The sequence below is a fragment of the Plutella xylostella genome, chromosome Z (assembly GCF_932276165.1).
Source record: "Plutella xylostella chromosome Z, ilPluXylo3.1, whole genome shotgun sequence".
Lineage (NCBI taxonomy): Eukaryota > Metazoa > Arthropoda > Insecta > Lepidoptera > Plutellidae > Plutella > Plutella xylostella.
Window position 1 is genome coordinate 9,248,431 of NC_064012.1, and position 16,362 is coordinate 9,264,792.

Sequence of the window (16,362 nt, forward strand, 5' to 3'; positions counted from 1 at the left end):
AACAAGAAATTAAAATAGGCGATAAATTGAAAAAATATTTTGTGTAAAATGGTTACTAGGGTTTTTTTGTGGATAAAAAAACGGTAAATTTTCGGTACAATTTATTGACATTAGATAAGTACACGATTTCATGAGACAAGATGTGCGTAACATATACGAACAAAGTGTTGTGTAAAGTAAAATACATCTTATAAACATAGAAATAGCTTAGCTACTCAAGTAAGTTCAAAGGAATGACATTAAGACAACATTACATTTATTAGTTTTATTACAATGATGGCACAGCCATCGACCTATGGCACCTAGCAATGGCACAAAACAAAACGGAAAAATCAAGGCTTAAAAATATTTTAGTAACTTGTAAAAGGGTTAAAGTTGGGCTGAAATATAACTCTGTCTACCTCGCTGAACGGATTACAGGATTTAAAGAAGTGACTGTTATTTAAGAAACCTATATTAAAACTTTAAATAATTGTACAATATTAAAACTAGAACAGTGGACACTATTTTTTTGTGCAGAAGCTAAGTGGCAGTTTCCCAAAACATGTAAGTCAACCTAGGTAGGTATTCTGTTACGGCATAAACTATTATAACGGCAAGAATAATAACATGATACAATACAGGGTATATTAATTTCCTGGAGGAATTATAATCATGTTCTGATTGTATTAACAGTTCTTTCGTCAATTTGAATAAACTTCGAAGTTGGGATGACTGACGGTAGGATACTATAATAAGTATTAAAACAGCACAGAGACACAAAAAAATTGGGATCTGAAAGAAATTAAGTACTCTTTTGTTGATAGGTTCTCGTTACAGAAGTTTCTTGATTCATATATATTATTTATTTATATTCCCTCTGACAATATTTAATAAGCTTAAAAATTACCTGCACATTTAGAATACCAATTTATCATAATATTTACCTATAATACTATTTAGAATCATGATTATTGTTTCCTTTATTTTAATAAATATGTATACTTAAAAGAGTTGCCCGACCGAACATGTTGAAAATCTGTAACATTTGGCACTCTTGACTTGGCTATTAAATTAATAAATCCAGTTCTCTTGCTGCAATATGGATGTATACTCTTTAGTTACCTTGAGCTTTTGTCTTATCTACTTATAAATTTATAAAATAAGCCCTTACTATTTCCGAACCAAAAATAAATAATAATAAAAATATGTTTTAAATGTGATTTAGTCCAAAAACAGATATGTAAATCTAAACATGGAATGTAAATTAGTGTAAAAAAGGTACAAATCTTTACCCGTTGTTTAAAGGTGTCCATCACCGATAGCATTCGTTTGCAGTGCCACAATGACCAGGGACCCTATCGCGAAATATGTAACACTTACGAAGTAATCAGTGGCCATTTGAATCCAAAAATCATTGTCAAAACAGGTTCGCGATAGGTACACTGGACTCATTTTACACATCCATCAGAATAATTAATATTTATATCTTTCTTCAAAAGAACGTATCTCCAACCCGCCTTTCCAGCGATTATGGCAATAACCCTCCAGTCTTCGAGGAGGCTCATATCCAGCAGTGGATTTTTTCGTGCGTTTTTGCGTTAAATATTTCAGGATAATTATTAATGGTCATATTGTGTTCGAATGCAGACGAATGCTTTCAGTGCACCTTAAGTATAATAAATGTTAAGTTTTGTTCCTAATCAATAGCCGTTACTATTCTTAAAGGATATAAACGTTACAACAATTATATAATTATAATATTTCTTTTTCACCTTAAATAACTGATTAATTTTATTGATTTTACAAATGTTTCAATGTTATACCAAGCAACTACCGACATTAAAAAAAGATGAGAAGTTTTCTGCCAGAGTATATAAAAGAAGGATACTTAACATACATAATACGAGTATTATACTTTTGATAACGATACTGTATTCAAAAAGATAATGTTAACACTCAAAGGCGCTATGAATATCTATCAGCACGCCAAGTCCTGGTTTTATAGTTTGATAGTTTTAAACAAAAAAAAACTATTTTCTTCTGCCATGTGCAATATCTGCATGCATTTTCCGGATTTTATGTTATTATGATACATTAATGGGTTTTTTAAATCATAAAACGTAATAGCATAAGCTATCCTTAACCGTACTAGACCTGCAGAAAACTTCTCATTACGTTAAACATAATCTGCATTTCATGTAGAATCGGTGAATAATTATGTCCTAAATATTCCATTATTACTATTAGAAACCAACATGAACTGTTTGTTTTCAATTTTGAGGTATTTTTGCACGCATAGGCACATTAGCACGTCTTCAGCTGAAACCATCTTTTATTAATACTTTTAGTTGCTCATAATTTTATTATTAATCCTTACTTGATTTTATGTTTGTACGTGGAATTTCCAATCCATAGAATCGAACCACGATAAATATGCATTCATGGAAAATATTTTGCTACTATTTATATTTTGCAGCCAAGACACAAACGTACTTTGTTAAAAGTAAAAGTCCGCCTTTATAAATAATACTTGTATTGTTTTTTCTTGTAACTTCGTCTTTAAACTGTGTAATTTGTTTATACAATAAAGTGTTTAAATAAATAAAAAACAAACTGGTGGATGGTTTAAGAGCATACATATAAGCGCTTAAATAACTAATGACCTACAAAACCGCTCCTGTAGAAATCAACAATTTTATGGAAATAAACTAGTACTTTATGCATGAATATTGCGGTCACATTTTTGTTCAGCCATGCAGCGCACTATCCCATGTACGTCATTTGGAACCGTACACAGAATTTTTAAATTTGAATGCAACATATTAAAATATTTATGTGACAATAATTAACATTACTTATGCATAGATATCGTGGTTCATATGTCTCCATTTTCACCGTCATAATTATACATTAGAATTTTAGTATATCTTTATTTCCCCCAATTTAGACTTGCTATCTTATTTTGCATAAATAATTATGAACGTAATAAATAACTTAGAATCATTCAGGCAGGTTTAGTAATCACAAAAAATTGCTTATGACTAAGCTAACTGCTAAAATATAATACTAAATATAAAGTTATTTTCCGAGTTTTTAACTGTGTAAAATGGCAGCATATTATCATAACGTTTGCATAAAAGTGCGCAAAAACCTATATTCCTTAATCCTATTTGATGAACTCTTGTTGAAGCCACTTGTCTCATTATTATCTAACGACGACGTCCACTGGGGTGCATCTTGCACTCAATATAAATACTATGTAACCTATAATAATACTACACCAATAATACTAAACAAGAAACTGAGATTCAAATAGTAAAAACTGAGATTTTTAAGTACAAAATATCACTGAAACCTATATTTTATTACACAGGGCCATAATAGTCATAGTTAAGTTTTATTTACATAGACATTTTCCACAAAGAAGATCTATCAAAATGTATTTAAAATAGTTACTTTATAATATAAGTTAGAATTACAAATAGGAATCAACACTTGTTTTAAATGATCAAGAAATTTGTAACACAGCAAATAAATAAGTTGCACGTCTTACTCTTAAAACCACACTGTAGATGATCACAATGATAGTCACATATAAGTTGAATTACAAACAGAGTTACAGACACACGTATAAGTATTTACATAAAATGAGATCATAAATTCTTTATCTTTTTAAATATCAGTAAATTTGGAGCACCTTTTGCCATACAGAGAAAAACTGATTCTCAAATAGACAATTACAGAAACACTTTAAATATCCGTTAATAGTTAATTTTATTTAAAAACCACATCTAGATACACATAAAATGGGAATCAATTTGACTCTCTATGATGTTAAGGTCCATTAAAGTGTATTTTTAAATACTTTTCCATTTCATACACACTATTATGGGTTAATCGTTATTGGTTCTACAGCCATAAGATGGCTTGCAGCAACATATAACTACATAATTTTATTAATTATTTTGACTTTACTGGGAGAAAATATTTTTCTCCCAGCATAAATATATCCTATAAGTACCTACTTCAACCTATGAGCCAATAAGGAACCACATAAATATAATTATGTTAATACTAATTAATTATAAGTTCACATAATTTTAGTGTTTAAAACATCAATATTTGGATTGATCCACAATTATAAGACATTCAATATAGTCTAGTAGTGATATAATATGTACGCGTACTCAAACTAAGTACAATCAATGTTAATACACTCACTAAATTAAAAATAGAAGATTCAACAGTATTAACAGTAGGTGCATTCCTCATAGTGTCGAATCTTTAGGTGTTATAGTTAATGAGATGACAAGGGATAACAAACAGTATAAAAAATAAATTATAGCCTCTTATATAAACAATATGATTTTTTAAATAATGATAAAATACTATGTTTCAAATACTTTTAGTTTATGAATTTTAGAATGGTGGCATTTGGTGACTTGATGAAAATGCCAACGTTTTTGTAAATGGCGGTGAATACGTAGTACTATTATGCTTTATACTTCTAACGTTTTTTAAATATATTGGGGCTTTGAAAACTAAAACGTTTCAGCCGCTGAGCTCGACACCGGCCGAAGGACCGTCAATTCTTACGTTTTAAACATCCGTGTTCAACATTTTGCGTCACTAATCTTAATTTTTGGACTAGAGGCTTACAATAACCGAGTAAGTACGTGTACAATACAAGTACATACAGATAATAATTTAAATATACTTTTTCAAAAAATATAAACTTTACTAAAGAAAATACTGATATATTCCGGGGGATTGCGCATGGTACTAAGTAGGTAGGTAGGTAGTGATAATAAATAAGGTTAGGTGGGATATAGATCACTGGGTGCACCTGAGCAGGCCGGCGAGGCGAGGCGGCTAGGTGGCGCCGCGGAGTCGCTTGAGCCGCTCCTTCTCGAGGTGGTCGACTGGAGGCTCGCGCTCAAACGACGTCAGCTCCAAAGCTGCAAGTTTATACGTAGACGAGGTTAGTGGTACTGTCGTGCGTGATGATGGTGAGTATATTCCTCACACTGTGAACTGACGACCTCAGAGCGACTGACAACTCAATAGGATTTTTCCCTAGCACGGTGAGAAAAGCTAGCCTCTGGGGATTGTGACCGCACACTAACCCACTGATGAAAATGATGAAATAATAAAATGAGCCAGAGCCAGCAGGATAGATTTATGGTCGTCTGTTCATACTGTGGGTAGGTGATATAGCTATACCTAAGCCAAAGTTAGAGTACAATTTAATACTGCAGTTCGAGGCTGATACGACAAAAAAACAAAAGAAAACTCATCACCATAGATACACTATAACACTTATCTCTTTTGCGGCGGGGGTTAAAAAGCAGAAAAGACTAATCAATCGCCTTGTCCTACCTGTCTCAGTGAGCGTGGGCCGATCGTTGAGGAAGCGCCAGACGGGCGGGTGCGGCGCGGGGGGCGGGGCGGCCGGCCCGTCCTCGCTGACCAATCGGCGCGACGCTAGCTGGCTGCTCACGTGGCGGGCCAATAGCGACCACTTCTCCAGGTTCACGCGGTTGCCTGGCAACCTGTTGGATGGAAATTATGTTGTCAAACTTGTGCCTGTACTGTCAAAGATATCAAGAAGTGTGGTGTCACCAACATTGAGTATGAATGGTCTGGAGACGAAATAGGCAGACGTTCCCCTCTGGCGGGGTGGTAGGCCAGAAAGGCCCACCGATTTATAAAAACTAGTTGCAGTCTCAATTTTCACTAGACTCAATCTAGTTGGCAAAGCGTTCGTTTCATAGAAAATGATTTGTTTACATACTAAAATGACAGCTTCAATTCATAGAATATCCGGATTCCGGATTTGATCACAGATTTGGTCATGGTTTATTGTTATTAGCTGTTTCCTAGCAACCAATATCAAAAAAATCCAATAGTGATGTACCGGTATGTAGATATGTATTAATCGACAAAAAAGGTCATAATTGGGAAGCGTCCGTAGTCGAATTGGCTTCAGTAATCGTGACTGATCACTGAGGTTAAGCAACAACTGACACGGTCAGCCATTGGTAGGTACAGCATGAGTTACCGATTTCAAATGGTTCTTTTCTGGACGCTTCCGTGCTTCGGACGGGACGTTAAGCCGTGGGTCCCGGTTGCTGCTTCGGCAGCAGTCGTTAAGCCTAGTCAGAGGCCGCCCGAAGGGGCGGCTTGAAAGCATCTGACCGTCGAGTTGCCCACTAACTCGACAACTCCAGTGCATTGTACTCATTCAAAAACGGCGATACGGCTCGCGACCTATCACGTGAGTATAAATGTACAGCGAAAAGCGGGTGACTTCGTTTAATAATCATTCCTAATTAAATTTAACTATAGCTAATTAATTTGAAATTAGTATTTCTAACCCATGTTCTCGAATTCATCGATAACACTTATCGATAATTGTTACATCCATTGGCAAGAAAAATGAAGACACTGTGTTCATTATTAAATGTCACTTCACGTAATCCTTATTGCTGGGAAATAAAACTCATAATGATATGTCCCATGAGACATAATCATGGTAAACGGTAAAATTTCCCCCCGCAAAAATTGGCAGACTTTTTTGTATCAAGAAAGATCGCTAAGGCGCTTCCCGAGGGTACACCCGAGTCCGCGTTGTTCTATGGTCACCAATGACGAAAGAAAAAAGAGGCCTTGACATACTGACGAAAATGACGTGCATACATAAACTCAACCGGAAACTAAAATGGCGGTAAATTTCCTTGAAAAATTGGAACAAGCAAGTCGCTTTGACAACTTAAGTGCTGTTGTTGGTTGTTTGCAATTACGTTTCTTTCGTCATTGGTTGGTTGGCTGCCACTAAACATGGCGACCGGTCGCAATGTTGTCATTTTAGGCAAAGACAAAACTATTTTGTGTCTTTTTTTACGTACGATAACACTAATAAGTTAAAAAGAGACGTTGATATATTTTTAGGAAACGATGTTAATGCCGGGTCCTTCCTTTTTCCTATCGTCATTGGGTGACACCCATAAACGATTAAACTATGTTACGTTAAAAATAAAATAGTACCTAATGTAACAGGGCTCTGTTGTGCATGCATTTACCGAGGATTCTATAAATCTAAGCTACGCTAAAACTGTTTACTATCCTCTTGTTTAAATGATATACACGTACTGGAGTTAAGACCTTTTGTTGACCTATTACTACCCAAGTACTTGTTAAGTTGCCGGGAGAGATATTATCTCTGCTGTATTTCAGCGAAACCGCTCCGATATGAGATTGCGCATGCGCTTACCCAGGATTCTTTAATCCAAGCTACTCTAAAAATGAATCATCTTGCCCAAAATCGCTGCTTTTTTCATTCTTACTGTGGTTTTTTTCTCGCAATCCTGTAACACATCGAATATTATACGGGGATCCGAATTGGCGCAAAAAAAAACGCGTATCGGTGGGTACAGGCGTCGGTATACCTATATTAATATCGCGCGGTGAAATATCGCTGTGCGGACACAGCCTTAGGTATTTCTAGGGCTGCGAATTCTCTCCTTTCTCTCTTACTTGTTGGGGCTGCCCTGGTTGGCGAAGTGCAGGTCGCGACAGGTAGCGGCCAGCAGCGGCACGGCGCTGTCGCTGATATAGCTCTGCTGTGTTTCAGCGAAACCGCTCCGATATAGGATTGCGGATCCGCTTACTGAGGATTCTATAATCCAAGCTACGGTATCCTGTGTACTATTTAGTCTATTGTTCAAAATCTGTCCTTTTTTCTTTCTTACTTATGGCTTCAAAATCTCGCCTTTGGACGTACACAGAGAGAAAGCTAGCTAAAAGCGCCGGTAGCTTTATCTATTGGCTATTTTTGTCAAGATAGAAAGCTCGCTAAAAGCACCGGTAGCTTTTTCTATGGTCTTTTTTCGTCAAACTTACACATCGGCGCTGGTAGCAACCCTTTTTCCTGTATACCTACAGCCAATTCATTCTCTCTTACTTGTTAGGGCTTTAAAATTTCGCCTTTGGGCGTATACACAGAGAAAGCTAGCTAAAAGCGCCGGTAGCTTTTCCTATAGGCTATTTTCGTCAAATGCATGAAACTTACATATCGGCGCTGGTAACAAGCCTTTCTCCTGTATACCTACAGCCAATTCAGTCTCTCTTACTGGTACAGGCGTCGGTATATAATTCGCGAGTATTAATATCACACGGTGAAATATCACTGTGCGGACACAACCTTAGGTATTGTTAGGGCTGCCAAATCTCTCTTCCACTTACTTGTTGGGGCTGCCCTGGTTGGCGAAGTGCAGGTCGCGACAGGTGGCGGCCAGCAGCGGCACGGCGCTGTCGCTGGGCGCCGCCGCCAGCGCTGCCCGGTAGCGAGCGTGGTTGCCGCTCGGTTCTACACATAGTTCGAGTTGGCGGAGCTGCTGACCGCATACGGCTGAGGTTCGGCCCCACTGTGGGAGGGAAGGTGGAGATAAATAAATATTTGGGACATCTCATGCACGGCCATCCAATCCTAAACTAGACAGAACCTGTGATATGGGTGTCGGACAACTGATATATCTACACAAATACATAGATAGATACATATTAAATAGATAAACGACAACCAGACACAAGGCAAACACAAATTATCATCACACCGATGTTTGCCTTGGGCGGGATTCGAACCCACGACCCCAAGCTTCGGAAGCAGCTTCACTACTAAAATCATCAGCCCGTAGTGGTCCATTGCTGGTCATACAGGCCTCTTTCAAGCAGCGTCACAACACTGTCTTCAGCTCTAACATCCAGCAACTACCGGCCACCCAAAGAGGCGATCCCTTGTCGTAACGGTTACATGTGCAGTGACCTTAATAGCTAAGAACTTACAGTTTTCTTGAGCCTCGTGATGGGGTTCATGTTGAGCGCGCTGATGATGGCCATGAGCGAGTTGAAGTTGCCGAGGTTGAAGCACTCGCGAGCCGTCATCACCCACTGCTCCATCACACGCGCGCGGTACTTCGTCTTCACCGACTGGGAAATTTAATTGAAAACTTTAGTTTAGATTTATAGGGATTAAAAAAAAACTCTTTTTTTGAAGCAGATTAAAAAGGGTTAGTTTAGTAAGCTGAAAGAGGGTGACTAAGGGAGCAATTCTGAACAAGTTGTTTCTGAATATTTGTTGCAACTTTTGCAACAAATATACAGAAGATTTTTTGGAGATTTCTTCGTTTAGTGAGATCACAAATATAACTAAATGGGTACTCGCTGGCTTAAAAATACAGAAGCCACTTTTCAAATGTGATACTTTTATAGAAAATTATTTTTAATTTTACAGTAAAAGTAGATAACATGCAAGGATCGACTGCCTCAGTCACAATCTCACCTTCAAAATATCAGTAGCAACCAGATAGCTGAGCCGGTTGAACCAATCTGCGTAGGCCTCGAGATTCCGAGTGCTCTTGGTCTCCACGTGATGCAGGCTGATGGTGGCCCGAGCTCCGGCCGGCGGCGGCGGCTGCGTCGGCGCAAACGTCTGGACAAACTCCTCGGGGCCGACAAATGAGAGGCGGTGGAGCTCCACGATCGTCAGCTGATTGGCTAGCTCGATCGGCGTGAGGCCCAGTGTTAGAATGTCGCCCTGGAATGCGATAGGCTTTTGTTATGGATTTCATCTAATGACTACAGTTACATTTAATTACGAGTATTGAGTATTGACAATTCATAAAATAGTTCTTTGTTAAAACGTTTTAAAAAAGATAGCAATGATGATTTCAGAGTTGCTGTAATGGCTCAAATGCACGTGTACTTATCAAATGTGTAAGCTTGAATTGCATTTTACTGGAATCATTCAAAAGCAACGTACATACATACAAATAATATAAACCCAATTTAGCATGAATAATAGCATAAATAATGAAATACACACCAGTGGTAGTTGATCAGTAGAAGTGACGGCGGGCGTGTCCACCAGCGTCTCCTCATACTGTTCCAGGGCTGTCAGTTTCTCCAGAAGTTTCTCCAGCATCACGGAGACCTCCCCACGGACCGAAGCCATGTGTTCCGCAGCACACCTGCACAATATTGTTATTTATAGTTTGATCGTAAAAAATATTAAATAGTGAAAATGTTAATACTTAATTCATTATCCTATAAGCAGGCAGCAGAAACCCATAGCAATACCATCCAGAACTCATACATTTTCATTGCTGGGACAAGTGGTCAATCTAGGTCCCCATGTATACTCAACATGTCTATGTTGTCGGCTTCCTGACGCCATCCTCATTCTTTTACAATAGTTGTGAATCCGATCTAGGTCCTACCGCCATCTCCTCCTTGTTCTACCTAGGCGCCTACTTAATTGGTTTATGAAATAAATACCTTTGAGTTATGCTTCGAACAAGCGCCATCACTCTGTCATCACGGAAGTCATAGGGGAATGTGCTTGTCCACTGGTTCAGGATACGCACCAGCGCTTTCATATCTGATAGCTCTTTTTCCACTATCTCATTTTTGCCCTGTTAAGTAATGAATGAAAGTATAAATACCAATAACACATTGCTACAAAGTGCTTTGCATACCAAAAAAAAGTATATAAAAGTGTTACTTACAATTTTGTCATAGTTTTTGAAATATCTTTTGCAGAGCTTGTTCAGCAACTCATGTGGCTTGATAAACAGTCGTGAGCAGAGAAGGAATGTGAATGTGAACGATTTGCTCGCACCAGGCCGCAGCATGTCTACCAAGGTCTCCATAGTAGCACTCACAATCTGGCCATCCTTGTACTCAACGTCCGGTTTGTCCGAGACACAGTCTTGGTACGGCTTCACAACTGGTCCTAGCAATGTTGGTATCTAAAATAAATAGTAATATTAACAAGAGCACTCAACAACAAAAATAATTATACAGGCAAATCAAGAACCACATCCTTTTTACACATTAATGTTACCACTAACCTGGCCATCACTCTTGGGCTGAGCATCAACAAAGTTGAGTGTTCCATTCATGATAAGGTGCTTACAGGACGCCTCCGTGATGAACTTGTTTCCTCTTACCATGGAGTAGTAATCGTCATTCTGAAACACACATTGAACAACACATTGGTGTCAACAAATTGAAATTGAAATTCAAATCAGATGAACCTACTTAACTTATGCAAACAATCAGTTTACATCTCGACTACAATATGGTTTGGGGAGCTGCGTCCACAAACTTATTCATATAAATGGTATCAGATAATCTCTGGTTTGCAACTCTTTTGTTAAGCAACCATATTTTAAGCCATGTTTTGGTTTTGTGGCAGTATTAAAAAACAAAACAGTAGTAACAAAATCTTCAGCCAAACAAAACAGAATATGTGTAAATATTGAGCTTAATAATATTAAAAATATCTGCACATTTTATGTAATGAGCCTCTACTGTGATACAAATTGATGAGCTTGCTATTCTCCAATTTGTGAGTTTTGTATCAATGAGGATTTTATTCACTATTGTTAAGTACTTATATTGCTTAAAAGGGTGAGCCACTAAATAATTGAAAAATATATTTATTTATGACCTAGTTTTATACAATATACATACAAGTAATGTAAACTGACTGTAGTAGGTAACTTAAGAATGTCGGTACACTCATAATAAACAACTTACGTCATAGTAGGAGAGTCCAGATCCATGTAAAATAGCAGAGGTGGCCGACAGTGAGTGATCGGAGCTTTGCGGAGGCTCTGGCGCTGGCTCGGCAGGCGGTGGCGGCACTTTCATATGGCAACCACTGCAGGAGGCTTCATTCAGTTTGCTTGCGTAGTAATACATAGCCATTCAATTCCTTATGTAGCCAGTAGAATGCACTTGCGCAAGTCTTCATATAATTAAGCTTCTACTTTCTTCTGAAATGGTTTATGAAATTGTTTATCATTATAATATTGACACAAAGTACATAATTTATACATGTTATGTTCAAGGACTGACGAATGCTTACCTACAAATTCCATTATACGTTAAATCTGAAGATTTCTGTAATCATAACAATACTGTTAATACCTGTATACAGTAAAACATTGGCGTAGGAACATAATTTTACACGGATTGCGTACTTAGCACTGTTGAACTGTATGTTTTGGAAATGATTGTGATTTACTAAACTACTGCATATATTGTGCAGGTAATTTGTAAGTTAAACTCTAGGAATAAGTTGCTTTTATCATCAATATTGGCAAAACATAATCGAAACTGTATTTCTTCCATTGGAGGTGAAAGTTGTCAGAGTATAATTACCTAATCACTGAATGGAAACAGTAAACTTAGGGGTTATATTAGTACGAATTTAAAATACACTGAAATTATGTAAAACTACGATAGTTGAAAATCTGATTTTATCGATCGCTAAATTATAATAAAACTGTAAAGAAGAAATAGCGCCAAGCGACACTGCCTTCATCGCCATCGCCAAGCGCCTATTTTTTTTATAGGGTTGCCAGCCCTAATTATTTATGTTTTTGCCAGATTTTTGGTGTGTAGAATATCGTACCGTAGAATACGGATTCAGGCCGCTCTTTCGACGCCAGGCAGCGGGCGAAGCGGGTGGTAACTTGCCGCCAACATGACCCACTAACCCAGGCATAGTGTATATGGCTCGTTAGAGAAATACCTACTTAGGTATGTTCTTCTTTGATTATAGGATTTATAGGGCGGCGAGGGTGACTGTAGAGGCGGCGGCGGCGCGAGCCATTATTTCTGTAAGTCTGTACGCGGCATAACACTATTCTTATTTTGAATGTAACTAATGGAAGAGAAATAATAAGTAAAGAATAAGGTACTTACGTTAACTGTTTTAATATTATACCCATACGTTTTACGACACGACCTATACCTATATTTTTTTCTGTTTCTAAGTATACTTCATTATAATCATCATCAGGTCCTGGGATCCCTATTCAGGGACATAGGGCTCGAAGTGTAGATTTCCACTCTGAACGGTCCTGTGCCACGCCAGCGAGTTCGTGCCCATATTACTTTTACTCTGTTCCTATACCTACCGACTGACTCTCTACTAGGTCTAGGTAGAATTTTGTAGATGTAAATTTACCAAACTAATTAATAATAATGTTTGGTTAGTGGCCACTGGCCGGCATCGGCAGTATAGCACACTCCATAACCGCATATTTCACCGCACCGCAGTTTACCACACCCATACTTACTCAGCCCAAGTCCAGTGTTTCTGCGCAGTGATAAAGTTACATGATTTCTAGAGTAGGTAGGTACTATCAGATTCATAGAACAACGAACAACGGCCTCAGGTGCATATAATACGGGTGAATGTGTAGAAATAATACTATAAAAGTAAAGGATTTATATTCCATATTTTATTATTTTATGAAAGTAATACTTAACTATTATATACATTATACACAAGTTCATGGGCGTACCCAGGTAGGGGCAGGGGGGGGCAGCTGCCCCCCCCTAGAAGATAAAATAAACTTAAATTTTCCGGCCAAGTGGGAATTAAAAACGTGTTACCTACTCTGCGCAAAATGAAGACAAGTGTTGGAAAAACATAAAATAATAATTTAAAAAATTAAAAAACCGACTTCAAAAAACCACTAAAATGTAAGAAATAATTTAAGGTTTACACAAGTTCTACTCGTATGTGAGAGTACGAGACGTTGTTGAGGAGTTCCCCTCACTGCCTTCCGTTTCCATCATCAGATCAGCTCAAGGTCACAATCATATTTTTTTTGTTATAAGAACTATATTTACGTTCTTAATTTCATTAGAATCGGTTAATATGTGCCCAAAATGGAAATTCATACCCTGTTTTTACCCCTTTACCCAGCCTTGGGGGTGAGGTAAAATTCTGAAAAAAAAATGGGACCACCAGGGAGCTCCACCCAATACAAAAAAAAAAAGAATTTTCAAAATCGGTTCATAAACGGCGGGGTAATCGGTGAACATACATAAAAAATATATATATAAAAAAAAAGATCCCGACGAATTGAGAACCTCCTCCTTTTTTTGAAGTCGGTTAAAAATATATTTAATTTTCAAAAAAAACGGGAAGATATCACCGCCACCTTCAAGAAAGATCAATTTACTGAGCTAACCAGTCGGTTTTAGTCATAGAACGGATTTAAATTACCTGCGTTTGTGTGATATGCATCTAATAAGACAGTAATTTCTATGCGTAGCTTTTCTAGAAAAAGAAATATTTCAATAGTTTCCCGGGTTCACCAGGTTTTTAGACAGAGTTGCATGATCGGTCCCGTAAGAACATTGGTTTGTTACAAAAGAGTTTTTATATAAAATTATTGATAATTTTCTTGACTTTAATTCTAAAATAACTTATTCAACATGTTTACTTACTGCCAGTTTCTATAACTCTATCTATCCATAACTGGTAGTTACTTTCATACGATTTTGACATAATCAAAAGTAACAATCTGTCAAAATCGTATGAAAGTAACTACCAGTTAAGGATAGATAGAGTTATAGAAACTGGGAGTAAGTATTTTCGAAGGTTTTTGCAAGTATATAAATATGATAAAATTAACATTTAAAATAAACGGTAATAATACCCTCAATGATAGAAGCAGTTGATGGTATTACCGCCACCCCGTGACGATTGCTACCTGAGCTGCGGCGCTCCGTTAGGTGTGTTTTAAACTTTCGATAATTCTTGACTGCCTCGACGTACAGATACCTACGGTTTTGGTATCATTGTTTAGCTTATTTCAAATAGTTTTAAATTAATACATAAAAATATCATCGAAGGGGGCTATTTTCAAAGTAAATGTAAATTTTTAAATAATTTTTTTTTTGCGCCAATAAATTAGATTAGGTGCTTTTAACTTATTTTATGTACCTTTTTAGCAGTTGTGGATATTTTTATTGGATACAAATGGCTATTTGCCGATGAAATCATTTTATTTCATGTCCGTAAGGCGTTTAATTAAATCTCGAGATATGATTTGTTATGAAAACTAAGTACCTATCTAAAACTTTAAAATGGCCGCCATTTCTAGAATATTTAGATTTGACCCCACACATGGGGGTTTTTTCATCGATGAAATTACTCGTAGAATCAACCCTTAAAGTTTGTTGGGTCCGAAAAACAACACACTGTATAATCGTATACAAAAATATTATATTTAATGATCAACCAAAACCCTTTCTTTTCGATCTTCAAAGTCAAAAATGGCTTAAAGATGGCGGTAATACCTGCATTTACGTTAAAATTAAATATTGTACAATATTCGTTATAGTAGGTATAGGTTAGCTACGCACTACAAGTAAATTTTCATGATTTTTGGTTACAATCGACCGACCATCATCTCGAAATAGCTATGAGCTGCCCCCCCCTAGCTGAAATCCTGGGTACGCCCTTGCACAAGTTAATAGTTCATAACATTAAGATAATGACAAAAATATATAGCTGCTTGCATTATGTGTTATGCTATGGCTGCGTATAAAATAGATTAAGTCAGTGGTAGCTTACAGTATACTTTGTAAATAAAAGCTTAGGCCTGGGTCTCCTATTTTATGCTATATGCGGCGTCCGACTTTGGCGTAAACGTTTCTGTCAACGTCCTATGGCCTACCTACGGCGTCTACGCGCCAACGTCGGCGTGTGAGGGAGACCGCATCAGTACATTTCTATAGTGAGCATCGTGACGCGGCCTACGGCGTGACGCCGGACGCGACCTACGGCGTAAATAGGAGACCAAGGCCTTAAGCCGTATGACGGCAGTCAAATCCATACATTTTACCTGTCAGTAGTTGATTTTCAAGTAAAAATTAACTTTATTCACGAGACATAAGTAACTGTCTGTCAATCAAACGTCATAGGGCTCTTGCTATATTTCACAAAGGATAATACCTAACATTCAACAATTTACAACCCTACCTAACTAATAAAATTGGCCCATACATGATGAATGGATACACAGTTTTAAGGTACAAAAATACGTTAAATCCATTTATTTTGCTAGTTCTATTTATACCGTTATTTTGCTATTATTGTACAATTAGTTCAACAAACTACATTAGCATTTAAAGCATAAACACAACAAATACCTTTTCAGGTGGTAATAAATAACTATCAGTAGAATAACAATATCTATATGTTTTACTAAATATATATATTTTTATCTACATTTTATTGAAAATATTTATATTAAATGACTCATTTCCTTATCGACAGATGTGAAAACTTAACATGGGTCTTTTTTACAGTAATAGTGAAACGCATAGAGAAAATAAACTACGATATAGTGAAACGTTTCAAGCTAAGGTCGTTTGACATACATTATGTAATTTACAAAACTATCTTAGCCAGAAAACTGAAGTATATGGGGCATAGCAGTGCCACCAAGTAAATGTTTCTCACAACAACTGTAGATAATAAAGAGTAATGTAAAAAAAAAACTTGTA

At 37.0% G+C, this 16,362-nt stretch overlaps 1 protein-coding gene across 1 annotated transcript; it reads right to left on the reverse strand.

Moving 5' to 3' along the window:
- Positions 1–84: 84 nt before the first annotated feature.
- Positions 85–12,375, reverse strand: LOC105380486 (ras-GEF domain-containing family member 1B). The gene is made up of 12 exons (XM_038122032.2): positions 12,211–12,375; positions 11,915–11,949; positions 11,584–11,822; positions 10,893–11,012; positions 10,548–10,790; positions 10,318–10,454; positions 9,866–10,010; positions 9,323–9,577; positions 8,827–8,970; positions 8,227–8,408; positions 5,362–5,534; positions 85–4,940 (listed from the first exon to the last, which is right to left on the reverse strand). The coding sequence occupies exons 3-12, from the start codon at positions 11,752–11,754 to the stop codon at positions 4,855–4,857; spliced, it is 1,656 nt and encodes a 551-aa protein (XP_037977960.2). The 5' UTR covers positions 11,755–11,822; positions 11,915–11,949; positions 12,211–12,375; the 3' UTR covers positions 85–4,854.
- Between the last annotated feature and the right edge of the window lie 3,987 nt (positions 12,376–16,362).

Bases quoted from the DNA above. Each gene is read 5' to 3' on its own strand.
- LOC105380486 (XM_038122032.2), bottom strand. From the start codon at position 11,754: ATGGCTATGTATTACTACGCAAGCAAACTGAATGAAGCCTCCTGCAGT. The intron at 9,578-9,865 runs GTGTGTATTTCA...ATCGCATTCCAG, and splicing joins CTACTGATCAACTACCACTG to GGCGACATTCTAACACTGGG. The intron at 4,941-5,361 runs GTAGGACAAGGC...ATAAACTTGCAG, and splicing joins GCCCACGCTCACTGAGACAG to CTTTGGAGCTGACGTCGTTT.